This window comes from Salmo trutta, chromosome 30 (assembly GCF_901001165.1).
Source record: "Salmo trutta chromosome 30, fSalTru1.1, whole genome shotgun sequence".
NCBI lineage: Eukaryota > Metazoa > Chordata > Actinopteri > Salmoniformes > Salmonidae > Salmo > Salmo trutta.
Window position 1 is genome coordinate 31,821,858 of NC_042986.1, and position 24,525 is coordinate 31,846,382.

The 24,525-nt window shown below is 45.4% G+C and overlaps 1 protein-coding gene across 1 annotated transcript; it reads left to right on the top strand.

Annotated features, from left to right (window-relative positions):
• Positions 1-1,443: 1,443 nt before the first annotated feature.
• emilin3b (elastin microfibril interfacer 3b) lies at positions 1,444-19,905 on the top strand. Its single transcript, XM_029723869.1, has 6 exons — positions 1,444-2,180; positions 13,344-13,466; positions 15,000-15,325; positions 15,437-15,774; positions 16,012-16,359; positions 16,589-19,905. The coding sequence occupies exons 1-6, from the start codon at positions 1,981-1,983 to the stop codon at positions 17,732-17,734; spliced, it is 2,481 nt and encodes an 826-aa protein (XP_029579729.1). The 5' UTR covers positions 1,444-1,980; the 3' UTR covers positions 17,735-19,905.
• Positions 19,906-24,525: the final 4,620 nt, after the last annotated feature.

Here is a 24,525-nt window from a genome sequence, read left to right on the forward strand (position 1 = left end):
AGGAGGGAAGGGAAGCAACATTTAGTGCCCTAAACCAGGCACAGGTGACCATCTACTTACTGGTTATTTATCCAGGTGTGTCCCAATGACATTGCTATATTTTTTGCTCTCTCTTTCCCTTAGCTGATAAGAGATATACAGAAAGCAAGGTGGTGTTTAACTGATAAGAGATATACAGAAAGCAAGGTGGTGTTTAACTGATAAGAGATATACAGAAAGCAAGGTGGTGTTTATCTGATAAGAGATATACAGAAAGCAAGGTGGTGTTTAACTGATAAGAGATATACAGAAAGCAAGGTGGTGTTTAACTGATAAGAGATATACAGAAAGCAAGGTGGTGTTTAACTGATAAGAGATATACAGAAAGCAAGGTGGTGTTTAACTGATAAGAGATATACAGAAAGCAAGGTGGTGTTTAACTGATAAGAGAAATACAGAAAGCAAAGTGGTGTTTAACTGATAAGAGATATACAGAAAGCAAGGTGGTGTTTAACTGATAAGAGATATACAGAAAGCAAGGTGGTGTTTAACTGATAAGACTATGTAAGGTCTCTGACACTTGACTGTATTTGGGTTTACCAGGTTTATGAAAGACAGGGTCGTATGAGGAACGCTTTGGCTGACACTTTCTTTCACTGTTCATCACCTTAATTGTATGTGCATCAGTTTAATGTACTCCACTGTGGTTTTGTCATGTACTGTAAGTAGACATGTTGAAGATGGATGAAGTGGCTATATGAAGATGGATGAGGTGGCTATATGAATGCATCCAGTGGGGGCTGAGAGGTGTGGGGTAAGGCGTAAGTGGTAGAGGGAACACAGGGAGGCTGATAGAGGGTCCATCCCTGTGTCTGGGTAGAGGCGCACATGGAAACCCCTCACTGCACAGTGGCTCCCCTTTGATGTCCAGCTGCTAGCAAGAGACTGGCGGAGAGGGATGGGGGCGTATAGAAAGGAGGGAGTGAGGGAGCGAGAGAAAGAGACAGAGAAGGAAGTGGGTGGTAGATATGAGGGAGGGGTAGAGATAGAGAGAGGGAGAGAGAGAGAGAGAGAGAGAGAGAGAGAGGGGAAGAAGCCTGCTGCTGCAAGAGCTTGTGTGTGTGGGGACGAAGAGAGAGAGGTAGTAAAGGGGGAAGGAGGGGTAAAGGGAATGAGGGGTTAAGGAGGGGTAAAGAGGAAAGAGGGTAGGTTAGGAGGGTGGTGGCCTGGATTGCTCTGTTTTTCCATTTGAGTCTGGTTGGAGAGAGAGAGAGAGAGAGAGAGAGAGAGAGAGAGAGAGAGAGAGAGAGAAATAGGGGTTGTTCCCCTGTGTCTGGGCTGGGCAACATGTCAGGCCAGGGGTAGGGGCTGGGGTTTGGGAGGGATATGCAAATGACTGCTGCCTGTCAGCCTGCCCCCTCAGAGTCAGTATTGGAGCACGCTGCTCCACACACCTCACACACACACACACACACACACACACAGCATACAGAAGGCTGGGGGAGCTTAGTCAGCACGTCCCCCACTCACTCACACACTCGCGTTTGTGTATGGAGCTGTGGCATTCCTAGAGACCATCTCTACCTCTCTATCTCTCACTCTCCTCTGTCTGTCTCCCCCTTTTTCACCTGTCCTTCACTTTACATTTGGTTGTGCTCTCTCCCTCTCTCCCTCCCTATTTCCCTCTTCCTTTCTCCATCTCATTCTCTAGGTTTTCTTCTGTTCTGCCTATGGCTGGCAGCTGTCTGGGAGAGATGTGTTGAAGAAGAGAGGTGCAGGACAGGTCAGATTGCTGTTGACACTGCAGATGTTTGGACTAGAGGTTTCCCTCAGGGCTGACTGAAGACAAGACAACAACACTGCAGGCATCAGGATCCTGACACACAGCTCTGTTTTAAAATCTCCTTTCTAGATATCAATCGGTTCCTTAATCATTTATATTGGTCCTCCTTTTTGGTGCTTTTCCACGGGTGCTATTTTGGCAGCCTCTACGAAGGGAAAATGAGGTCCAAGTTTTGTCAAGCTGCTCTGCAGCCCTTTATTCTAGGAGTGTTCCTGTCACTGGTGGACACCAAAGGAAACTTCTATGGAACAGGCCATGGAAACCCGTTCTTTGGAGGAAGTCATGGCAACAGATACAACCTGTACAAGGCTGGAGTCAACCCACATTACAGCCCAGGAAAACCCATGACCCGCCACAAGTAAGTGCATCTCCTGAAACTGCGTCTAGCTTCAACTTTACTAGTCATACATTTATACAGCACCTCTCCAAGTGATTTACAAGGCAATAGGGATTTCCATGGCAAATAAAATATGGGCTTATAGCTCTTTTCCACATTAATCTTATATCTTAACCCATGTTAAGAATGGGTAATACAAATATGCTTTCGGTTAGTGTATCACTTCAATAACACTGGCTGAATTGACTCTGTTTCACTCTCTCACACACACACACCGTCAGCCTATCTCTGCGGTTAAAACCATCTGTGACTGAAGATAAACATTATGAAGAAACAATGACATGCCACATTATGGAGACAAAGAGCTCATTATAAGAGGAGAGCTGAGCTGATGTCAGGGGTATTGATCTTCTGAGCTCTGTGTGTTTGTGCGTGTCTGCGCATCTGTGTGTGTGTGTGTGTGTGTGTGTGTGTGTGTGTGTGTGTGTGTGTGTGTAGGGGGAGCTCAATTAGAAGCAGACATACAGCTGGGTACCCCTAGCCAGATGGGAGTGGTGCTAATAGAAGTCTAAACCAGTACCAAGGCTTGTTGCTTTTGGATCCTGTTTTACATTTACATTTACATTTACGTCATTTAGCAGACGCTCTTATCCAGAGCGACTTACAAATTGGGTTTAGTTATGTGGTAATTCACAGCTCAATTCAATCAAACCCTTATTGAGGTATGGTATATTTTGGGAAGGGAAAAACCTACTACTACTACTACCTGACAGGCTTCCCTCACATTGAGTCTTGGGGCTTGTGTCAAAATAAGAAGTGTGTGTATGCTGGCTAAAGTTTAGTCATGAAGACGCCTCAGTGTAATTCAATACCAGGCTACAGTAGATTTACAGTAAGGGGTTAAAATGTGGGGACATACTTTGAGCTCCGACGCAAGTAAAGCTTTTGATCTCTTCTAGTCACCACCAAATACTTACTCAAGTGATAAAATAGCTGGCTCTGGGGGAAGAATCTCTCATTCCACTTCCTGTGGTTCTCCCTCGTTTTATTATAAAACCTAAAAACGACTATCATGGCAATTCATTGATTATACACACGAACATAGGAATTGTTAGGTTGTTTGGCCCTGGGGTCTTTTTGTTGTCTCCTTTCTCTCATTCTCCTGCTTGGCTTCCCCTGAGAGCTGGACCACTTTGGACAGCTCCCTGCTGTTTTCCTCTACCAGCCCCACAGACAAAGCCTGGCCTGGCCCTACTTAGACTTTACCCTCACCCTCCTCCCTACTCACCACTCCCTCACCCTCCTCCCTACTCACCACTCCCTCACCCTTCCCTCACCCTCCTCACCACTCCTTCACCCTTCCCTCACCCTCCTCACCACTCCCTCGCCCTCCTATTTACTCACCACTCCCTCACCCTTCCCTCACCCTCCTCACCACTCCCTCAACCTTCTCTCGCCCTCCTATTTACTCACCACTCCCTCACCCTTCCCTCACTCTCCTCACCACTCCCTCACCCTTCCCTCACCCTCCTCACCACTCCCTCACCCTTCCCTCACCCTCCTCACCACTCCCTCACCCTTCCCTCACCCTCCTCACCACTCCCTCAACCTTCCCTCACCCTCCTCACCACTCCCTCAACCTTCCCTCACCCTCCTATTTACTCACCACTCCCTCACCCTTCCCTCACTCTCCTCACCACTCCCTCACCCTTCCCTAACCCTCCATCACTCTTACCCTCTCCTCACCACTCCCTCACCCTCACCCCTCCTACACCCTCCTCCTTCCTCACCCCTCCCTCACCCTCACCCCTCCTACACCCTCCTCCTTCCTCACCCCTCCCTCACTCTCACCCCTCCTACACCCTCCTCCTTCCTCACCCCTCCCTCACCCTCCTCCCTTCTCACCCTAATTCACCAAGCAGACAGACCCTGACCCAGCCCGACGTAGTCTTTATTCCGACTCTTAACCCGCCTTTATCACCCGCCTCACCCATACCCAGAGGTATTTTTTGGAGTATTTTCAAAGTCTGTAATTTTACTTCTACTTGAGTAGGATATTTCAGCATTCTTTCCACCCCTGGTGAGGGAGTGAAAGGGAGTTTGTGCGTGAGGGAAAAAGGGAGTGAGTGCAGTGAGGGGAAGAGTGTGAATGGGTGAGTGAGTGAATGTCAGCCGGTCCCATGGAGTAACAGAGGGGTGAACGAGGGATTGAATGGGTGAAAGAATTTCAAAATGTTTATTTCTGGAGTCTGAAGTATATTGAAGTCTGGCAATTTTATTGTTTATGCACATAATTTTACATTGCGTTTTTATTTATCAATACACTTTAATTGCTTTGAATGTTTAATGTTAACTGCATATTTTTGACAAATCCTTAGTTTTCTTTTACATACAGATGTACCTTTTTGCAACTCATATAAAAAATGTAGTTCCTACTGTACATTCATTTCCTCTCTCCCTTTTTCAATGTAATGCATTGAAAAGATAATGTGTAACAATGTTCAGGTAACCTTAGCAAAATTAGCTAATTATCAAGGTCAATTTTTGAAAGTAACTCAATTACTTTTTCTCTGAGTACTTTTTAAATCAGCTACTTTTTACTTTTACTTGAGTCAAATGTAATTGAAGTAACGATACTTCTACTAGAGCAGGATAGTTCAGTTGTCAAGGCTCAGGAGAAGACCCTGATGCAGACCGTTTCAAAGTAACAAAAGTTTATTACGAAAACAGGGGGGCAGGCTCAGGTCAGTAATCCAGGGTGGTGTGACAAGGTACAGAATGGCAGGCAGGCTCAGGGTCATGGCAGGCAGAAAGGTCAAAACTGGGAAAACAGGAAATAGAGCAAGACAGGCGCACGGGAAAACCGCTGGTAGCCTTGACGAAACAAAACAAACTGGCAACAGACAAACAGAGAACCCAGGTATAAATACACTGGGGATAATGGGGAAGATGTGCGACACCTGGAGGGGGGTGGAGACAAGCACAAAGACAGGTGAAACAGATCAGGGTGTGACATCAGTACTCTTTCCCCACCTGCCCTTATCCTTACCTCACATTAATTCACCCAGAGAGGTCTCTCCTAATGTTGCCTTTATCCCACCCTAATCCATATATTCACCACACCATTCCTCACTAGATCTCACACACTCTCTCCCCTTCCTGTCTCTCTACCCTCACCCTCAATCACTACCTCTCCCTCCCCTTCCCCTTCAACCACCTTCCTCCCTATCACCCCGTCTCACCCTCAACCTCCCCCTTCCTGCCTATCCCTCCCTCACCCTCAACCTCCCCCTTCCTCCCTATCCCTCACTCCCTCTCACCCTCAATCTCCCCCTTCCTCCCTATCACTCCATCTCACCCTCAACCTCCCCCTTCCTCCCTATCATTCCCTCCATCTCACCCTCAACCTCCCCCTTCCTCCCTATCCCTCCCTCCGTCTCACCCTCAACTTCCCCTTCCTCCCTAAAAATTAAGAAAATGAGTAGGCGTGTCCAAACCTTTGACTGGTACTTTACTTTAATAATATCACACGTGCTGCAATGAGCCTGTGTGTGTGTGAGAGAGAGATTATCTGGAATTTCTAACACATAGAAATACCAGTGATAACATAACACACATGTACAACGCTACATAACAAAATACATTTATTTCCGTAGGCTACTAGTCACTACATGGAATTAACACATCACAACGTTCTCCGTCTAGTCTTCAGCCGTTGGTGTGTTGGCCGTTTTTCTTGTTTTGCTTTTAACTGTCTTGTTGCAATGGAGCATGTGATTTGACAGCCGTTCAGCCCCATTCATGCCGACTATTTCCTGGTGGGAGGGAATGTGGCCCTCTCCTCATTGGTAGTAACAAGGTAGACAATGATCACAATGCCTACAACTGGACTGCATGGGGACTTACACAGACCATAGAGGGCTACAGGGGGAGTATTGGGGAAAATGTTTGTTTTGCACTCCAACTTAGCTCATTGGGATGCTGTTTGTAGTGTATTCTACTGCTGCCATGTTTCTGTCTTCATTTTAACATAACTCCAGAAATGTAGTGGTTGCATACACAGCATTCAGAGGGAGGGCTCAACAGGAAACTTATAGAGTGCAGCCCCAAGCTAGGTTCACATGGGCTGTGTCATTCATCTCAAACTCAGAAGCAGGAGTCAAGACAATTCAATGCAAGTTTAGTGTTTTGAGCTATTTCCATGTGAAAATATCATGGGATGCTGCTTATGATGGTACTGCTTTTTGCTTGGTTGTGTTCTGTTTTGTTGGTGGCCCTACTCACTGATGGTAAACAAATATTACAGTGTTAAACTTCTTCAGGATCGATGTCCCTTCCACGGGATGGTTGAGCTAACGTAGGCTAATGCAATTAGCATGAGGTTGTAAGGAACAAGAACATTTCCCAGGACATGGACACATCTGACATTGGCAGAAAGCTTAAATTCTTGTTAATCTAACTGCCCTGTCCAGTTTACAGTATCTATTACAGTGAAAGAATACCAAGCTATTGTTTGAGGAGTGCGCACACTTTTGAACATGAAACATTATTAATAAACAAATTAGGCACATTTGGGCAGTCTTGATACAAAATCTTAAACAGAAATTAAATGGTTCATTGGATCAGTCTAAAGCTTTACACATACACTGCTGACATCTAGTGGTCAAAATCTAAATTGCACCTGGGCTGGAATAATACATTTTGGCCTTTCTATTGCATTTCAAAGATGATGGTACAAAAAAAATACAAAAGTACAGTTGTTTTTTGCTTTGTATTATCTTTTACAGATCTATTGTGTTGTATTCTCCTACTTTCCTTTCACATTTCCACAAACTTCAAAGTGTTTCCTTTCACATGGTACCAAGAATATGCATATCCTTGCTTCAGGGCCTGAGCTACAGGCAGTTAGATTTGGGCATGTCATTTTAGGCGAAAATTGGAGAAAAAAAAAGGGGCGGATACTTAAGAGTCAGCTGATTCTCACAAAAATCTTGTCAATAGACTCTGAGAATGGTTATGTGAGCCAGACCCAGATATGGATACCAGTGGGTAGGGGGCATAGGCTATACCGGGTCTGTCTGTCCGTCCGTCCGTCCATCTGATAAACTTGACAATTACAAGTTGTGTATACAGTATATTGTGAGATTTGCAGAGATGACAGCAGTGATAGACATCAAATCAAATCTTACTTGTCACATGCGCCGAATCAAAGAGGTGTAGACTTTACAGTGAAATGCTTACTTACAAGCCCTTAACCTGCAATGCAGTTAAGAAAAATAAGTGTCAAGAAAGCATTTACTAAAATAACCTGAAGTAAAAACGATAAACAAAGTAAAAAATAAGAAAATAGAAAAATAACATAAGTAAATGGCAACAATAAAATAATAGTAACAAGACTATATACAGGGGGTTCCGGTACAGAGTCAATGTGCGGGGGCACAGGTTAGTTGAGGTAATGGAGGTAATATGTAAATGTCGGTAGAGGTAAAGTGACTATGCATAGATAATAAACAGAGAGTAGCAGCAGAGTAAAAATGGGGTGGGGGGGTGGAGGAGTCAATGCAAATAGTCCAGGTAGCCCTTTGATTAGTTGTTCAGGAGTCTTATGGCTTGGGTGTAGAAGCTGTTAAGAAGCCTTTTGGACCTAGCCTTGGTGCTCCGGTACCACTTGCTGTGCGGTAGCAGAGAGAACAGTCTATGACTAGGGTGGCTGGAGTCTTTGGCAATTTTTAGGGCCTCCCTCTGACACTGCCTGGTATAGAGGTCCTGGATGTGCAGGAAGCTTGGCCCCAGTGATGTACTGGGACGTAGGCACTACCCTCTGTAGGGCATTGTGGTCGGAGGCAGAGAAGTTGCCATTCCAGGTGGTGATGCAAACAGTCAGGATGCTCTCGATGGTGCAACTGTAGAACTTTTGGAGGATCTGAGGACCCATGCCAAATCTTTTCAGTCTCCTGAGGGGAAATAAGCGTTGTCGTGCACTTTTCACAACTGTCTTGGTGTGTTTGGACCATGTTAGTTCGTTGGTGATGTGGACACCAAGGAACTTGAATATCTCAACCTGCTCCACTACAGCCCCGTTGATGAGAATGGGGGTGTAGAGGCTTTGATATGGATGCATTCAGCTATAGTCAACTCTGCTGTTGTGTGCTGTATGGGTCCATAATGGAGAACCAGAGGTTAGAAATAACTTTTTAATACTTTAATATTTAATATTTCTCAACAAGCAGTTGAGTTTGTCGCTATGATTTTTATACCGCTTTCTCTTTGCTCACTCGTAATGCGAAGTATATGTCCGACAGTCAGGTATGCATTATACTGTAGCAAACACAACATACTTTCCCACGATGGCAGTCATTCTACTCCCGGACTGCAATGTCTTGGTTTTAGTAGCTATAGCCTAAAGTAGATTAAATGCATCAGGAAATACCTTGGGCTAAAGAGAGGTATTTAAATGGGCTAGCACAAGAACTGCCGGTATTTGAGTCTTACTGTGCTTCCAAAAGTAAACAAGCTATAGGAAATGTGTGTGCCATTTGTAAGTGGGATTGTTGTGTGTGCACTGTACATGTCTGAGCTGAGTTCTGGAAAAACAGCACCTGCATCGTTTCGTTGTTCTAAGACAGGGATGGGCAACTGCAGCCCGCAGGACCCCTTTTGAAGGCTCTTTGATTTATTTTGTGGGGGCCTCAACTTACTTTTGCGAGTTTTAATTTTCTAAATTTGGTTGTTCATCATCAGTTTTTCTCTCGTTCTGTAAGTAACTGATAGTAAGTCAATTAGCCCACGCCAGCTAATATTTTTCAGATTGCTAAGTTAGTTCAGTGGCCAGCAATGTAAACTTGTATCATGGTTGAATAACCTGCTGGGGGGCCCCCATTGATTGTCTCACTCAGATATCATATTAAAAACTGCACCTGCATCATTTCATTGTTCTAAGACAGGGATGGCCGGGAATTTAGTTATAAAATTGCAAAATCTTCTCTCCACCCCAAGGCAAAATGTTGATAATTGCACAAAATTTACTCTAAAATGGGCCCCTCGTGATGAGTTTCAGAAGAGAGAGAGACCGAGAGATAGAGAGACCGAAAGAAAGAGAGAGAGACAGAGGGGCCGAGATAGAGAGAGAAGCCAGGAGAGAGATTTTGGGGATCATATGCAAGACTTGAAACTTTTTTGAAAGTTTTTCCCTGGTCCACTAATAAATCTGTCTGAGGTGACATGAAGGGACAGGTAGGCAGGAACCTTGCAGTTGAGAACAACATGTTAAAATCACACTTCACATTGTCACTACAACTATGGAAGACAGCGAGAGAAGGTGTGGAATTTTCACTGTTGGACATAAAAGACTGAAAACAGGAGGAAATCAGCAGTGATTTTAATTGAAGAAATCTGTCCAAGTATTCACATATAATAGAGAGACTCGTGATCGTATACAAACGTAAGCATGGTTTGAAATGATATTTCAGTCAAACATATCTGTTTGGCTTCTTTCAGTCAATTTGCAGTCTACAAATGATTAGTAATTATGTTTCGGCCCCCTGACCACCCACTCCAGAAAAGTTGATGATCCCTGGAGCATAGTGTTTGGGGAGGAGAGAGATTGTGAGAAAGTTAGGAAATTAGATATAAATTGAGAAAGAGAGAATGAGGAGGAGGAGCAGAGAAAGAAGGAGAACAAAGAAAAGGGGGAGATGGATTGAGAGGTGAGTTGTTTTGGACTTGGGAGAGGTTGGGGGACTACTTGCAATAATATTTGCAAAGCGCTCCATAGGAGAATTTGAAAGGGATTTATCCTTTCCCTTCGGAGACTCAGAGGGGATTTAGGAACTATAAGGAAATAATGGATAGATTTACAGTGGGACGAGACCAGTAAAATGACTTACTCACAGGCTGAATCACATCCGGACGTGATTGGGAGTCCCATAGTGCGGCACACAATTGGCTAGCATCGTCCGGGTTTGGCCAGGGTAGGCTGTCATTGTAAATAAGAATTTGTTCTTAACTAGTTTGCCTAGTTAAATTAAGGTTAAATGAAAAAAAAATGTAACGCCAATATTTTAGAGACACATTTTCCCCTCAGATTACACAGATCCACAAAGAATTCAAAAACAAACCCAATTTTGATAAACTCCCATATCTACTGGGTGAAATAACAGTGTGCCATCACAGCAGCAAGATTTGTGACCTGTTGTCACAAGAAAAGGGCAACCAGTGAAGAACAAACACCATTGTAAATACAATCTATATTTATGTTTATTTATTTTCCATTTTGTACTTTAACTATTTGCACATCGTTACAACACTGTACTTAATATGACATTTGAAATGTCTTTATTCTTTTGGAACTTTTGTGAGTGTAATGTTTACTGTTAATTTGTATTGTTTATTTCACTTTTGTTTATTATGTACTTCACTTGCTTTGGCAATGTTAACATATGCCAATAAAGCCCTTAAATTGAATTGAATTGAGAGAGAAAGTGGAGAAGTATTGGGAGAAGGGAGAGGAAGGGACTGTGCTCTGTCTTTTGGGGGAGGTTGGGGGGGACGTGGTGTGAGGTGAGGCATAGAGAGAAAGAGGGTGAGGCAGGGTGGGTTAGGGTTGAAGAGGAAGGTTTGTTTTGGGGAGAGAGCTTAGAAGGTGAGATCTGTTTTGGGTAGTGTGGAATGGTTGAAAAGAATTACGAGAGAACTGTCTTTCAGGCAATAGCATGTAGGGTTATCGACAGCTCTCTGTTGTGTACACATCTTTGATGGTGAAGATGGAAAGACTGAGAACAGTGTGAAGTTTAATCCTCACATCTCAGATCCTGGATCAGTTCATCCCTGTTCCCCAGAGTCAAGATTAACGCAGTCTTACCACAATAGACCAAGTCCAAATTCTCAGTACCAGGACAGCAGCTGAGGCCAACTGAGCCAATCACACACACACACACACACACACACACACACACACACACACACACACACACACACACACACACACACACACACACACACACACACACACCTCCCTCATATTCATGGCTATGAAGCCCTCGTAATCTTTACGGCTCTTGCTGTGCGGTCTCAGTGGTGGTGAGGCGAGGAGGTCAGATCTCCAGTATGTGTGTGTGGTGCTGTTCTCAGGTTTATCTCTTCATCATCTCCATTAACGTTCTCTGTTTCTCATTGACCCTATTTGCTGCTTTCCAAAGCAGATGGATTGGCCTTGAGGTGCTCTGGCCCAAATCACTGTCTGTAGAGAGACACACTGAGTTCACAGTATCTTAGCTCTCTCTCTCTCACTCTCACGCTCTCTCGCTTTCATGCTCTCCCGCTTTTTACCCTCCCTCCATCTCGCTCTCTCTCTCTCTCTCTCTGTCTGTCTGTCTTTGAGACACCTGCTAGGATGGAATAACACAGAGACCCAAATTACATTGACAGACCCATGAAATGGAAATGGGGGCTGGAGAGAAGGGAGGAGGAGAAGAGGGGGTAAAAAAGGGGGGGTGACAAGTTGGAGAGAAAGGAGAGAGTAAGTTTGAGGAGAAAGTAGAGGAAGAGGGAATGGGAGAAGGATGAGGGGGAGGGGGAGTAATCAGAGTGGAGGAAGTAAGGAGAAGGATGAGGGGAGAGAGGGATGAAAGCAAGAAGGGAAAGAAGGAGAGGAGGAGTAATCAGAGTGGAGGAAGTAAGGAGAAGGATGAGGGGAGAGAGGGATGAAAGCAAGAAGGGAAAGAAGGAGAGGAGGGGAGCAGAGGCTTTCTGGTGGCTGTGCCCATTTGGATTCCTGGTCTGAAGGTTGCTCACTCAGCCCAGATGTGCACCTGACAAACAAATCTGGGAGTGTAGTCTGTTTTACCTCCTCCATCTGACACCCCACACACACACACACACACACACACACACACACACACACACACACACACACCTTTCCATCAGCTGTCAATCACCTTAACTTCTTAACCCTAAAACAGGCCTTCTCCTTGCACTCTCATGAATGAACCAATAACAGGAATTAAAGCTGTTTCATACTGCAATAAATCCAGCCTTTATAGGGAGGAAACTACCACCATAAAATCCTCTTTAGCATTTTACTGTATGATCTACTGTAAAGGAGGTCTTCTATATGAGTGTGGGTGTGAGGGGGATGTGTGTGCTCATGTTTGCCTTTGTACGTGTGCACAGTGATTTGCATGTGTACTCTCTTGCTTTTTGTTATTTTGAGAAAATGGACACAGACTTTTCCAAAGGCACAATATATCCCTCCCACTAGAAAGTGGCATTAGTGCAGTCCATTGACTCTAAGAACATCCCATAATACTTCACCAGGTCAGGTCACACGACAGCACCGCTAACCACTTCCTTGACGACGCACACCCCGGCAACAGGTTTCCTGCTCTGTATGAAAGGAGCCCAGTCATTCCTGCCCCAGTCCCCTATCAATAGAGTCAACACAGGGAGAGAGCGAGAGTTCACACACACACACACACACACACACACACACACACACACAGAGAGAGAGAGAAAGCTAAGGGATGCCTAAACCAATAAGGCAGTGGTTTCTCATAATTTCCGACAGCCTGTCCTCTCTCTTTGCCTCATGAACCTGTTAACTTGGCATGCACACACTTGTCTGCCTCAAACGTATTCCCTCATTTTCCTCCAAAACACTTGTGTGTGCCCTGGAACTGCTGTGGAGCAGTGCTACGTTTCACACTTAATGAGTATCCCTTGGAACCCCAACAACATCTAGCGTCCTAAAGAAGCCAGAGCACTGCTTCCTGTGTGGACCAGCCTAGGAACATTTAGCAGTTGCTATAGCTGCACTGGCGTCAAAGTGACAGAATGAGCCTGCAGAGCCTCTTGGAGACAGTCAATGGCTGAGTCTCAACAACACATATGTCTTCATGTAGGATTTTGGCATCAAGTATAGTGCACTGAATGCGGGAATCAGTGTCATTGGAAATGTCTAACTTGGGCCAGAATTCAACTTGATTTTCATCACTGCACTTTCAGAAAGTGTGGTACGGAATGAGTGAATTCCAACCTTGGCCATTGTGAAGAGCTGCTGTGTGTGCTGGAGTGGCAACCGTCACTAATGTTGTTATGGACAGAGTTCTACGGGAGAAACAGCATTGGCTTGAGGACATGATGATATCCTGTTGTTTTTGTTATTGATATTCTCTTTCTCTCTATCAGAAACCACTGTGCATATGTGGTCCAGAAGAACATCACGTGTACGACGCAGGACGGCATGGCCACTTACGTGACGGCAGAGTACACCACTAAGTGCATCTGGGGGCAGAAGTGTCCTGTTGTCATGTAAGTACACTTCACTTGCTCACGCGCACACATTTACACTGACTCTGCACACACACAGGCACACATACTCACATGCAATCATCACATACGCTGCTGCTACTCTGTCTATCATACTGTATCCTGATGCCTAGTCACCTTACCCCTAAACATATCTAACCCCTAAACATATCTAACCCCTAAACATATCTAACCCTACCACTCCAGTATCCCTGCATATTAAATATGGTATTGGCACTGACCCTGTATATAGCTTACTTACTTTTAATAGCTCACTTACTTTTTTTTATGGAACTATTACATTGTTGCGAAAGGACAATAAAAACATAACTATATAATTACTGTAGAGAATTCAGACCCAGCAGGCTCTGACACTCATACTAACAGTAAGAGGAGGTTGAAAAGGATACTGACTATGAGACTCAACCACTGTTGTACACTTTCCATGTAGTTTTGACAAGCATGGCAAAGCAGTCAGTGTGCTTTGCATTTGGACCAATGATATGTATAAATCATGGATGACTGACAGGGGGCGTGGTTGGAAACAACCGTGCAGCCATGACTGCACTCCTATTGAAAACAAGATTTTGGAAGCTTTAGAATGACATGTTATATTATCTAGATTAGTTTTTGACAAGTATATTCTATTACATACATCTTATTGCATACTTTAAAATTATATTATGTGAACTGAACATCATTTTTTAAAATTAGGTTAAAAATCTTTTCCTTAAAGTTTTGTTTGTGCTGCCCTCTGGTGGTGTCAGTGTGTACTACTAGTTAATGCCATACTGTCCCCCCAGCTGCACACCCAACTGTGTTGTTTTGTCAGTGGCTCTGTGACTCTGAACCGGCCACAGGGGTTTGAAAGTGTTGTTTGACCATTTCTTTTCATCCCAGTGGATTATAAACAAACATATATTATGGTTATTAATGTAATGAGGGTGTGAGCTGGGATGTCATTCTCTCTGGTGTGACTGAAGCCTCTCAAAGGTCCTCTGTAGTGACATCACAGAGATAAATAGTCAAAGGATTTCTGCTTCAAATAAAATGACAGCCTACCCCGGCCAAATCCTCCCCTAACCAGGACGACGCTGGGCCAATTCTGCGCTGCCCTATGAGACTCCCAATCACGGCCGGTTGTGATACAGCCCGGAATTTGAACCAGGGTCTGTAGTGACAGCTCTAGCACTGAGATGCAGTGCCTTAGACCACTGCGCCACTTGGGAGATGGAGAGAGCGTGAGAGAAAGAAAGAGAGTAGAGATTACTAGCCTTTAGTGCGATAACAGGCGTAGTGAGGGTATTAACCCTGGTAACAATCCCTCACCTGAGCCTGTATAATCTCCACACTACACCGCCTCTTTATCCCCTAATCTACTGTTTATACCCTCCCCCATCTCATTATACACACCCTCATCCTTTGATCTATCCTGTCCTCTCCTCCCATCTCACTTTCTGATCTCTTGTTATCTGCTCTCTCCTCCTCTCCATCTTCCACTCCTTCTCTCTCCTGCCCCTCCATCCTCCACTCCAGGTACCGGAGCTTCTACAAGCCTAAATACAAGGTGGGTTATAAAACCATCACTGAGCTGGAGTGGAGGTGCTGTCCTGGATACTCTGGAGAGAACTGCTACGATGGACCCACCTCCCTGCCCGATATGATGCCCCCCTTCAGGGGTGGTGCCCCCCACCGCCCAGGAACGAAGGGATACCCTCACGGGCAGCCCCGACCCCCCTTGGACCACAAACCTGTCCCTGGGGGGGCTAATCTGGAGCCTGGGAGGCCCTTCCCAAATCAGCCAGACAGTAGACCCATTCCCACTGGACAACTGCCCACCGGGAACGGCAAACCCAACTATGGTCAGACAAGACAGGGGTGGAATATTAACCAATTTGTATTTTCAAACCCTGATTTACTCTCCTCCCTCTCCTCCCCTTGCCCTATGTAATCATTGTTTTCTTTCTCTCTAGGTTATAAAGTTGCTGTTAGTGGAGAGCGTCTGGACCGTATGGAGGTGGACCTGCGTCGCCTAACCCAGGGTCTGGACACTCTGAACGGAGTGGTGGCTGGCCTGGAGGACCGTCTGCGCCTCTCTCTCCGGGAGGATACCAACAAGATGCTGGGCTCCCTGCTCTCCACTGCCCCCCGTCTCTCTGACTCCTCCGTTGGTTTCGGGGTGATCCCAGACGGGACCCCAGACGGCCTGAAGGGGGGAGAGGGTTTCCCCGGGTTTGGGGATCTGGCTGGGCGGGTGACGGAGGTAAAGGATGAGCTCAGAGCCAAGGGACACATGCTGGAGGAGATACAGGTGGGTGCTACGGTTTTGTGATTAGAATAGTTTATGCTAGATTATGGAAATGTAGAAAAACAAGTAGATGTCCAAATCAATAATCAAACTTTTGGCACAATGCAGATCAGAACGATCCTGAATCTCACACTGAGATTCTGTATATCTTTGACTCCGCACTGACCTATTTCCACATAATGTCAAGAGTTTGAGGAAAGTGCTACCTAAAACCAAACCATTGTCATTCTCATTCATTAGGGCATGGTTCTGGGCCATGACTGGCAGCTGAAGAGGATGTTGGAGGCTGCGACCGGCAGGCCCATCCCTGGATCGGGCTCTCCCTCCATCATGGAGCTGCTGGATGCTAAGCTTGCCGGTGTCCGCGCTGAGATCCTGGACGGCTTCGAGAGGCGTCTGTCTGGCCTGGAGAACCACTGTGAGGAGAGGATAGGAGAGGTCCAGAGACAGTGTCATAATGAACACATGAACGGACAGGAGCAGATTCAGCAGTCACTGGACGGCAGAGAGACTGGCCTGAGAGAGGAGCTGGGTACTCTGCAGGCCCAAATACAGGGACTGACCCTCACTGAGAGCTGCTGCGGACAGGTACCAATTCACTTTGGGGCTCTATTCAATCCATATAGCTGAAATTTAAAGGCAATCTTACCGCTTTAGCGGAGAATGCATTCACAGTAAATGCTGCATATGACTGCTCAATCGAAAATGTACATCACACAATCTGTAACACACAATCTGTAAATGGCTTAAACATGTACATGACTAAAGTATTGGCTTATTGCTACACTATATGCCTGACATGTCACTGTCATTGCAGGTGAACAGCCTGTCCCAGCGGGTGTTGATGCTAGAGGAGTCAGTGACGGGGTTAACAGAGTCTCAGCACCAGCTCCAGGCTGCTCTCACTGACCAGACTATCCACATCGAGACCCTGATAGAGGCCCGTCTGGAGAACATGGATGCCCGGCTCAATGCCACCGAGTCTGGGGAAGTAGGGGTTGGCGGTGTGCCTTGGGACCTGGACAGCTTCAAGACCCTGCTGGAGGACAAGCTGAAGACCCTGGAGAACAGGGTGTTTGTGGCCGTGGAAGAGCTGAGAAACGCCACCGCCCCAGCTCTGCTGGAGGGTCAGGTGGTGCCCGCCCTGGAGACAGAGATTGAGTCAGTCAGGAGGAGAGTGGAGGGAGACCTGGACGGCATCCAGAAACAGCTCACAGACCTGGAGCTCCTCTGCACCTCCTCCTGCTCCCCTGCAACTCCCCCTGAAGGAGGCGCAGGGACAGGCCTAGCGGAGGAGGAGTGTGAGGAGGTGGAGAAGAAGGTGTCAGGTCGTCTGGACTCCCACGCCGACCAGCTAGACCATCTCAACACCACGCTGCAGACCCTTCTGAACCGTATCGCCCAGGAGGATGAGGAAGGCTCTGTCCAGGGAGAGATCACCCTCCTCAAGATCAATGTCAACTCTGTCAACCGCACCCTGAAGGGTCTGAGGGACTCTGTTAGCTTGTTCACTAAGGGAGTGGGCCATGCTAATGCCACGTGGACACACATGGAGAACCAGCTAGCCACCAAGGTCCAGGGCATCACCCAGCTGGTGGGGCGCCAGGCCTCCCTCCTAGGGGCCGGGGAGCGCCGACTAGCCCAGCTGAAGGGGGAACTGGTGGGCCTGAGGAGGAGGCTGGCCGGAGAGCTGCAGGGCTGCTGGAGCACGGCCCTTGGGGTTCAGAGGGAGGTGAAGGAGGTGGATAGTCGCGTGTCCCAGGTGGAGGGACAGTGTGGCAGCCTGGGGGAGCTGGCGGACCACCTGGAGAGGATCAGGGCAGAGCTGGAGAGACACTCTGACTCGTATCTGTCACAGGTGAATGGAACGCTGGCCAGTCACTCTACACAGCTAGCCGAGCTGAAGGGAGAGATTAAAGACTGTGTCGGGAAGGGCTCTGCCAATCATAGGGGAGACCAGTAGCAGCCGAGCTACGGAGAGAGACTTGTGTGTGTCAGTAGTGTGAAGAGGATTCACATTTTCGTCTGCTTTCCTTCATCTCCTCTGATGGGAAAGGTGAGAAGAAATTCCGAGCAGGATTCCATTATATTGCTTTGACCTACCCTAACTGTTCAGATCAGGGAAGGAGATGAGATGAGGAGAAGAGACGAATTGAAACTATTGACATGCACACTTGGTTGTATAGTTGGGCAATATTTTCCCTAAAGGGACATTTTTGTTGTTGTTTTTCTGATATTTTTGTTGTTTTGACATTTTATTTTAACTGACTTTTTAACTTATATGAAGAAAAGATGATTGCATTGTTATACTTTACATATTAGAAATATTTGTGTAAAACCAATAACAAAAACAAAGTGAATAATGTAAGACTAATGAGCAGCTATGGGCTTCTACTGGCAAACACACTCCACTCTCTGTGTGGACTCTTCCTTTAAAAATACTGTAGCCTATGTCAACATGAAAGGTGCTATAATATTTGTAAACATTTAGTTTTTTTTATTGTAAAACAGAAATGTATTTCTCCTTAAAGTTTTGTGTTTTCTTCTTTGGTCATTCTGATGTCTAAAGACGTAATAGTATTATGCTGAAGAGTTTTGATACTAAAGGTGAACTAGTAGCCTATTCCCAGATCTGTTTGTGCTTATCCATCTCCATTGCTCATTGTCAAGCCAAACAATGAGTGACGGGCAGTTGACATGATAGCACAAACCGACTGGCACTCATACTAGGTCACTGGGCCTACTCATACAAAAAACCTCACATTACCCATGCAAGCTAAGGTAACTGAACTAAATGACTATCACCCTGTAGAACTCACCTTTGTCATCATGAAGTGCTTTGAGAGTCAAGGACCATACAACCTTCACCTTAAACGACACCCTAGACCCCCTACAATTTGCATACCACCCCAACAGATCCATGTACGATTAAATCGCTTAAGCACTGCACACCGCCCTATCCCACCTGGACAAGAGGAATACCTGTGTGAGAACGCTGCTCATCGACTACAGCTCAGTTTTCAACACCATAGTACCCTCCAAGCTCGTCACTAAGCTCAGGGCCCTGGGTCTGAACTCATCCCTCTGCAACTGGGTCCTAGACTTCTTGACAGGCCAACATCAGGTGGTGAGGACAGGCAACAACACTTCTGCCATACTGAGCCTCAACACAGTGCTTGCTCATCCCCCTGATGTACTCCCTGTACACCCATGACTGTCTGGCCGATCACGACTCTAACTAAATCATCAAGTTTGCTGACGACACGACAGTGGTAGGCCTGATGACCAGAACAACAAGGAGGTTAGAGCCCTGGCGAAGTGTTGCCAGGAAAATAACCCCTCCATCAACGTCAACAAAGCAAAGGAGCTGATCGTGGACTACATGAGACAGAAGAGGTAGCACGTCCCCATCGAGGGGCCACAGTCTAGAGGTTAAAAAGCTTCAAGTTCCTTGGCTTGCACATCATTGAGGACCTGAATGGTGCCACCACACCGACACTGTGGTGAAGAAGGCGCAACAGCGCCTCTTCAACTTCAAGTGGCTGAAGAAATTTGTCATGTCACCCGAGCCACGGTCTGTTCACTCTGATACTGTCGAACGGAGAAGGTACAGGTACATCATAGCCGGGACTGAGAGACTGAGAAACAGCTATCACCAGACCATCACACTGTTGAACAGCCATCACTAGTCGGCTACCTGCCCGATACTCAGCTCTGCACCTTGAGACTAATGCCCCATGTGAGACATTGAACACTGGTCACTTCATATACTGTTTATATACTGTTGCTTACTCACTGTGTATGTATATACTGTATTCTCCACATAGCCCATCCTAATATACCTACTATTGTACATACCATTTTCTTTTCTAAATGATATACTGTGTACACAAACACCACATATTTATATTCTGTAACTGCTCACGCTAATATACAGTATCTTTGGATCATAAATTGGACTAGCTCTGACAGTTCTTGATTTATTGTTTTGATTAATTGATTATTTGTGTATTTGTATTGTGTTTGAGAGACATTCTACTGCCCTGTTGGAGCTAGTAACATAAGCATTTCACTGCACCTACTATAACACTTGCAAATCTACGTACGCAACCAATAAACTCTGATTTGATTTCACATGTTCTGATGCAGATCTAAGAATAACCAGCAGGAGGCATCAAATCCTCTGCTAATGACAGAAGTTTGGTGGTTTATTCTTTAGAATTTCAGTAGTATTTTCATTACACAAGAACAGTATGTTAAACCCTTCCTCCTTATCAGGGACTGCACATTGCATACCATTCACTAAACAGAACAACATGTTTCCCATACCAGGTGGACTAGACTATCGGACTACAGGGTAAACAGAAGGACAGGATGTGACTCAGCACTGTCACCAGGTTGGGGAGGCTCCAGAGGAGAATAAAAGGGTGGCAGTGAACGGAGGGGGAGAGTAGAGAGATAGGAAACACTGCTGTGGTTGGCAGTGTTAGAGATGGAAGGGTGAGAGGGAGGAAGAATGACATTGGAAGAGGGGGAGGAAGAGAGGAGAGTGTTTGAAGAGCAGATGGATGAACAGGCGTCACTCGTGTCCCTGACAGATATGCAGGCAGGAGTCACAACAAGGCTGTGGAATTACTGTGATGGAATGCACGCATACACACACACACACACACACACACACACACACACACACACACACACACACACACACACACACACACACACAGAGAATAGGAACAGAGTACTACCCATAGAATGAAGAATTGCCATTTTTCAGCACTGAAGGCCAACTCTTTCATTAGTGGCATAAAGACTGCTGTAGAGGGGCACAAACGCACATACATACATATACTGAACAAAAATATAAAAACGCAACATGCAACATCAAAGATTTGACTGAGTTACAGTTCATACAAGGAAATAAGAAAATTGAAATAAATGAATTAGGCCCTAATCTATGGATTTCGCATGACTGGGAATACAGATATGCATCTGATGGTCACAGATCATTACAGAACAGTAGGGGCGTGGATCAGAAAACCAGTCAGTGTCTGGTGTGACCACCATTTGCCTCATGCAGCAGGATACATCTCCTTCACATAGAGTTGATCAGGCTGTTGATTGTGGCCTGTGGAATGTTGTTAAACTCCTCTTCAATGGCTGTGCGAAGTTGCTGGAAATGCCTGTCCATACCATAACCCCACCGCCACCATGGGGAATTCTGTTCACAACGTTGACATCAGCAAACCACTCGCCCACATGACTCCATACACGTGGTACGCGGTTGTAAGGACAGTTGTACTTACTGCTAAAATCTCTAAAACGACGTTGGAGATGGTTTATGACAGAAATTAAAATTAAATTCTCTGGCAACAACTCTGGTAGACATTCCTGCAGTCAGTATACCAATTGCACACTCCCTCATAACTTGACATCTGTGGCATTTTAGAGTGGCCTTTTATTGTCCCCAGTACAAGGTGCAACTGTGTTATGATCATGCTGTTTAATCAGCTTCTTGATATGCCACACCTGTCAGGTGGATGGATTATCTTGGCAAAGCAGAAATGCTCACTAACAGGGATGTTAGCTTTTTGTCCGTATTGAACATTTCTGGGATCTTTTATTTCAGCTCATTATACATATGAACAACACTTCACATGTTGCGTTTATATTTTGGTTGAGTGTACATATGCATACGCACATTCCCCGGGCACCGATGAAATGGACTTCGATATAGGCAGCCCGCCGCACCTCTCTGATTCAGAGGGGTTGAGTTAAATGTGGAAGACACATTGAATGCATTCAGTTGTGCAACAGATTAGTTATACCCTTTCACATTCAAACACGTTTTTCAAATAAAACCGTCAAAAGAATTGCGTGTCACTGCAGTGTGTATGAATGAACAATGAATGAACAATGAGCAAATATGACACAGTTAAATTCTGTGGCATATGTCTCCTAGTGGTTTAGACGATTGAATGGAGCCAAATGAAAAGGCGGGTGACTGCAGTGGGCTAACCTGAGATGTGCTGCTGCTGATGTTCTGAATGTCGCCCACTAAATGCAGCTCTGTGACCCTCCTCTCAGATTCTCTTTCTGCTCCCTGCTGTGACGGATGACACACACAAATTTAAACAACCAAAACCTTTGTCCCAGTCACTGATCTGATACAGAACAGCTGTGCAGTGGAGAGAGTTCTGTTAACAGGAGGCATGATGTGGTCTAGTTCTCCTACAGTACTGGTGTGACTAGCTCTGACCACTCTTCTCCTTACTCCTCCCATTTCTAGCCCTTTTCTGAGCCAACATGTCCCCCTTCATTTCAATCATTTCAGAGCACATGGACATTGTTTAAAGTTAATTTTATTGGTGTACTTTTGACAATAACGATGGTAAAAAAAAAAACATCATACAAATGTTCAATAATCAAAAGATAATGCAGCCAGACAGACAGACGTAAGGCTGACATCAAGTTTTACAAGTGGCTTCAATTCAAGGAGAAATAAAGTCCTTACAATCAGAGAAAGATATATTAGTAATATAGTCATGTATTTATTCATCTTTTAAATTTGCCTTTATACAAAAACACATTTTGGGGGTGTATAATGTAGAGTTGGTAGCAGTTGGAACATGGTTTGGCTTCCTTGTCCCATTGCTACAAGCATAATGGTGTTTTTGGCTGATGCAGTTCTCCCTATGCCCTATAAGCAGTGCTTGACTTGGACTGATATAGGTGCCAGTACTCATTTTGGGTGCCGGTACTGTTTATTTAGGTGCAGGAGCTCCACGATACTTTTGAGCTAGTATTCTATAAGAGGAACAGGAGCTCAAGCAGTAGAACATTTGAGGTGTCAGTACTCAGCTCTGGTGAGCTCCTGCCCAAGTCAAGCACTGCCGATAAGCTACACCTTACCACTTTAGACTACTGAGATGACCCACATCACCTACTTCACGACAATGGGAACTATTCCAGAATGCTGATGGACTAACCCTTACATTATTCCTTATCTACAATGAGTTTGGAACCAATAATGTGAAAGTGATTATGTAGCACTTGATGAGGGTAAGTAGGTCCATGGCACCAGAAGGAACTCAGTGGAACCCCTTGTTCGTTAAGCATTTGTAGGGATTTAAGACCTTTAATTTCTCTTTTCAATAACACTAGACACAATAATATTTACAGAGTGGACATTTATCTTATATGCACCTTTTCCTTCAATTTAAATAGATTTGCTCATAAAAAAACGTAAGCGTGTGAAAACACTGAAATAAATTAAAGAGGTTTTTATTAAGGCTTGCCAGTCTGTCAGGGCGTCGGTGCTTATCTCTGAGACGACTAGCCTCCATGATTATCCAGCCTGCTACATGTACATCTAGACAGAATAATAACAGTGGCTAGTCATACCAGGGCGGAGCAGCGCTGGGCCCTTCATTTCGACTGGCACAGAATGGATCAGATCATGGCTCTTCTAGGTCAGAGAGGAGCCTGACAAGACTGGGGCGTTGCAGCACAGGGACACCCTGGCTGAGCTCACCACACTGACACAGGATCAGTTAGAACAACAATCTAAACCCATTGTCTTCCGGCAGATGACGGGACACGCCGTTAAGACGATCGTTGGGCTATCTGACGTAAGACCACGCCTAAACCAAGGTGTCCCCAGTCCTAATCCTCGAGAGCTGCAGCACTGTAAAGACCAACCAATGTCACTGACAGGACAGAGGATACTACAGTACATGTTTACTTGGTTTCCCAGGTCTAGGTCACTCACTGGCTCAAGGCAAAGGAACAGAACCAGCGGCTGCAGGCCTCGGGGTCTGGACTGGGGCTAACCTAGGTCTGGGGTTAACCTAGAAGTGACAGACAGCAGGGGGATTCACACCCAGGCCTCAGGTTAACAGTACTGCTGGGTTTTATTCCTCTCCTCCTCCAGCAGTAGTGGAAACCTTAGGGCTCGAAACGGAACACTCCAGCCTACAAACTCAGGCTCTCTGAGCAGATCAGAGCTTGAAAACAAACAAAACCTAAATATTTACAAACAAAAAACAACAACCTCTTGTAAATGACACCTGGGCCCCTGGCATTGACAGGCTCCACCATTTCAATCAAACACACTCGAAGAGGAAGACTTTAGAAAAACTAGCAGCTAATGTCAACAACTCTCCACTAAGCACCTCCAACGTGATTGGCTACCGTAGGTAAGTAAACACATGCTTCTAGTTGGGTGACATTAAAAAGAGGAAGGATGAACCAGTAAGAGGGGTACTTCCTGTAGCTATCTACACACAGGATTGGTTCCCAGGCAGCACGTAGTGAGTGGCTCCCCCAATCGAAGGGCAAGCAGATCAGCACCATTGATTATCGATGAAGAAACAGAAGGTGCTTAGCAGGAGGAAGTGACTTTATAATTAGGCGTCTTCCTCTTCCTGTGGTTGTCACACAAAATGGCCTATGTCTACAGTGCCAGTTCAGCTGATTAACGAACATATAAAATCCAAAATTAACCCCTAGATCCTAATCTCTATGCATGTGTGTAGATCCAAGTGGATTGGACAGGTATAAGCAATATGGCAGACATTCCAACTAGCATTTTAAAAAGGCATGGTGGAGCCGTTACCATTTTGCTAATTGTTTCAGATCTAAGTGCATAGAGTTTAGGGGCAGGGGTTGATTTGGGATTTGGAACATCTTTTCCACACAGGTTGAACTTTCAATCTCACACCAATTTCACAACCACAAGTTTCAGTGCTTCTA

Coding starts and splice junctions, on each gene's coding strand:
- emilin3b (XM_029723869.1), top strand. CDS start 1,981: ATGAGGTCCAAGTTTTGTCAAGCTGCTCTGCAGCCCTTTATTCTAGGA. Junction 15,326..15,436: donor GAACGGCAAACCCAACTATG/GTCAGACAAGAC, acceptor CTTTCTCTCTAG/GTTATAAAGTTGCTGTTAGT. Junction 16,360..16,588: donor CTGAGAGCTGCTGCGGACAG/GTACCAATTCAC, acceptor CTGTCATTGCAG/GTGAACAGCCTGTCCCAGCG.